Source organism: Montipora foliosa, chromosome 12, assembly GCF_036669935.1.
Source record: "Montipora foliosa isolate CH-2021 chromosome 12, ASM3666993v2, whole genome shotgun sequence".
Lineage (NCBI taxonomy): Eukaryota > Metazoa > Cnidaria > Anthozoa > Scleractinia > Acroporidae > Montipora > Montipora foliosa.
The window spans coordinates 13,294,363-13,295,480 of NC_090880.1; the positions used below are offsets into that span (position 1 = coordinate 13,294,363).

The window sequence follows — 1,118 nt, forward strand, 5'->3', positions numbered from 1 at the left end:
CAAAATAGCAAAAAAACATTATATACTGTATCTATTAATATAATGTATATTAGATAAAAACGTTTAAATATCTTTCACCACAAAAGATGATAACACCAGAAATTTGGTGAATTCTTATCATGATTTGTCGGATTGCCATTTTTGTCTTTTATTTTGGATGCTCTTTTTCTGTATTTGTTGCATCTATTGCAGTCGTTGTGAGTTAAAAAATCTTAATACCTGCTGTCACCCAAATGGATTTGTTTTCCGTTTTTCAATGTTACAACATACTTTTTGTTCTTTCTGGATGAATAATCAAGATTTTTTGCGTCGTAAAGAACCCTCGCTCTTTGTCTCAATAAATCGAAATCTTTCCCAGTTACAATCATATAATAAATCACTTGATTGTTTGTAAGTCCTTAAACGATATCCAACTGTTAAAGTCATCACTATATCCCTTCCACTTCACCAAAGCTTGTTTCTTCTTGTAATCTCTCCAAATGACTTTATCAATACAGAAAACATCCAGTGTGGCTTTTAATAATTCAGGTTCATAAAAACTCCCTCGAATATCTTCACCTCTGAGATCTTTTAGTTTGTATGTGATTGGATTAGTGTATTGGATCTTATCTATTATGAATAATTCTTCTGTCCAATTTGGTGTGTAACCGTTGTCAAACACATTCCGTTTATACTTGGATATTCGGACCTTGTCACAGACCTTACATTTCGGTTTAGATGTTACTTGCCCCATATCACCATATAGGTTAAAGTAAACAGTTCCTTCATTGCTCTTTTTGCTTGCTTCTATAGGTGTCATCTTTATGCTTGAATGTTTTGTATTATTGTATTCGTTCACTAATTTTGGTAACATATCTAAATACTGTGTATTACCTTGAACAGTGAACTGTTTTCACATTTTGGACTTGATTGTTCTATTCCACCTTTCAACAACTGAGGACTTTTCCTCATTCTCGGTTGAATACATATGTATCCCATTTTTCTCTAATAGGTCTTTCAAATGTTTGTTATAGAACTTTTTACCTTTATCAACCCATAGTTATTGTGGTCTTCTACCTTCCTTGAATATTGTTTTAAAGGCATTCATAACGGATTCGCCTTTCTTATCCTTCAATGGT

The 1,118-nt window shown here is 32.4% G+C and overlaps 1 protein-coding gene across 1 annotated transcript; it reads right to left on the reverse strand.

Moving 5' to 3' along the window:
• Positions 1 to 376: 376 nt before the first annotated feature.
• On the reverse strand, positions 377 to 799 carry LOC137980789 (uncharacterized). The gene has a single exon (XM_068828215.1). It carries the CDS (start codon positions 797 to 799, stop codon positions 377 to 379), a length of 423 nt encoding a protein of 140 aa, XP_068684316.1.
• Positions 800 to 1,118: the final 319 nt, after the last annotated feature.

Coding starts and splice junctions, on each gene's coding strand:
- LOC137980789 (XM_068828215.1), bottom strand. CDS start 799: ATGACACCTATAGAAGCAAGCAAAAAGAGCAATGAAGGAACTGTTTAC.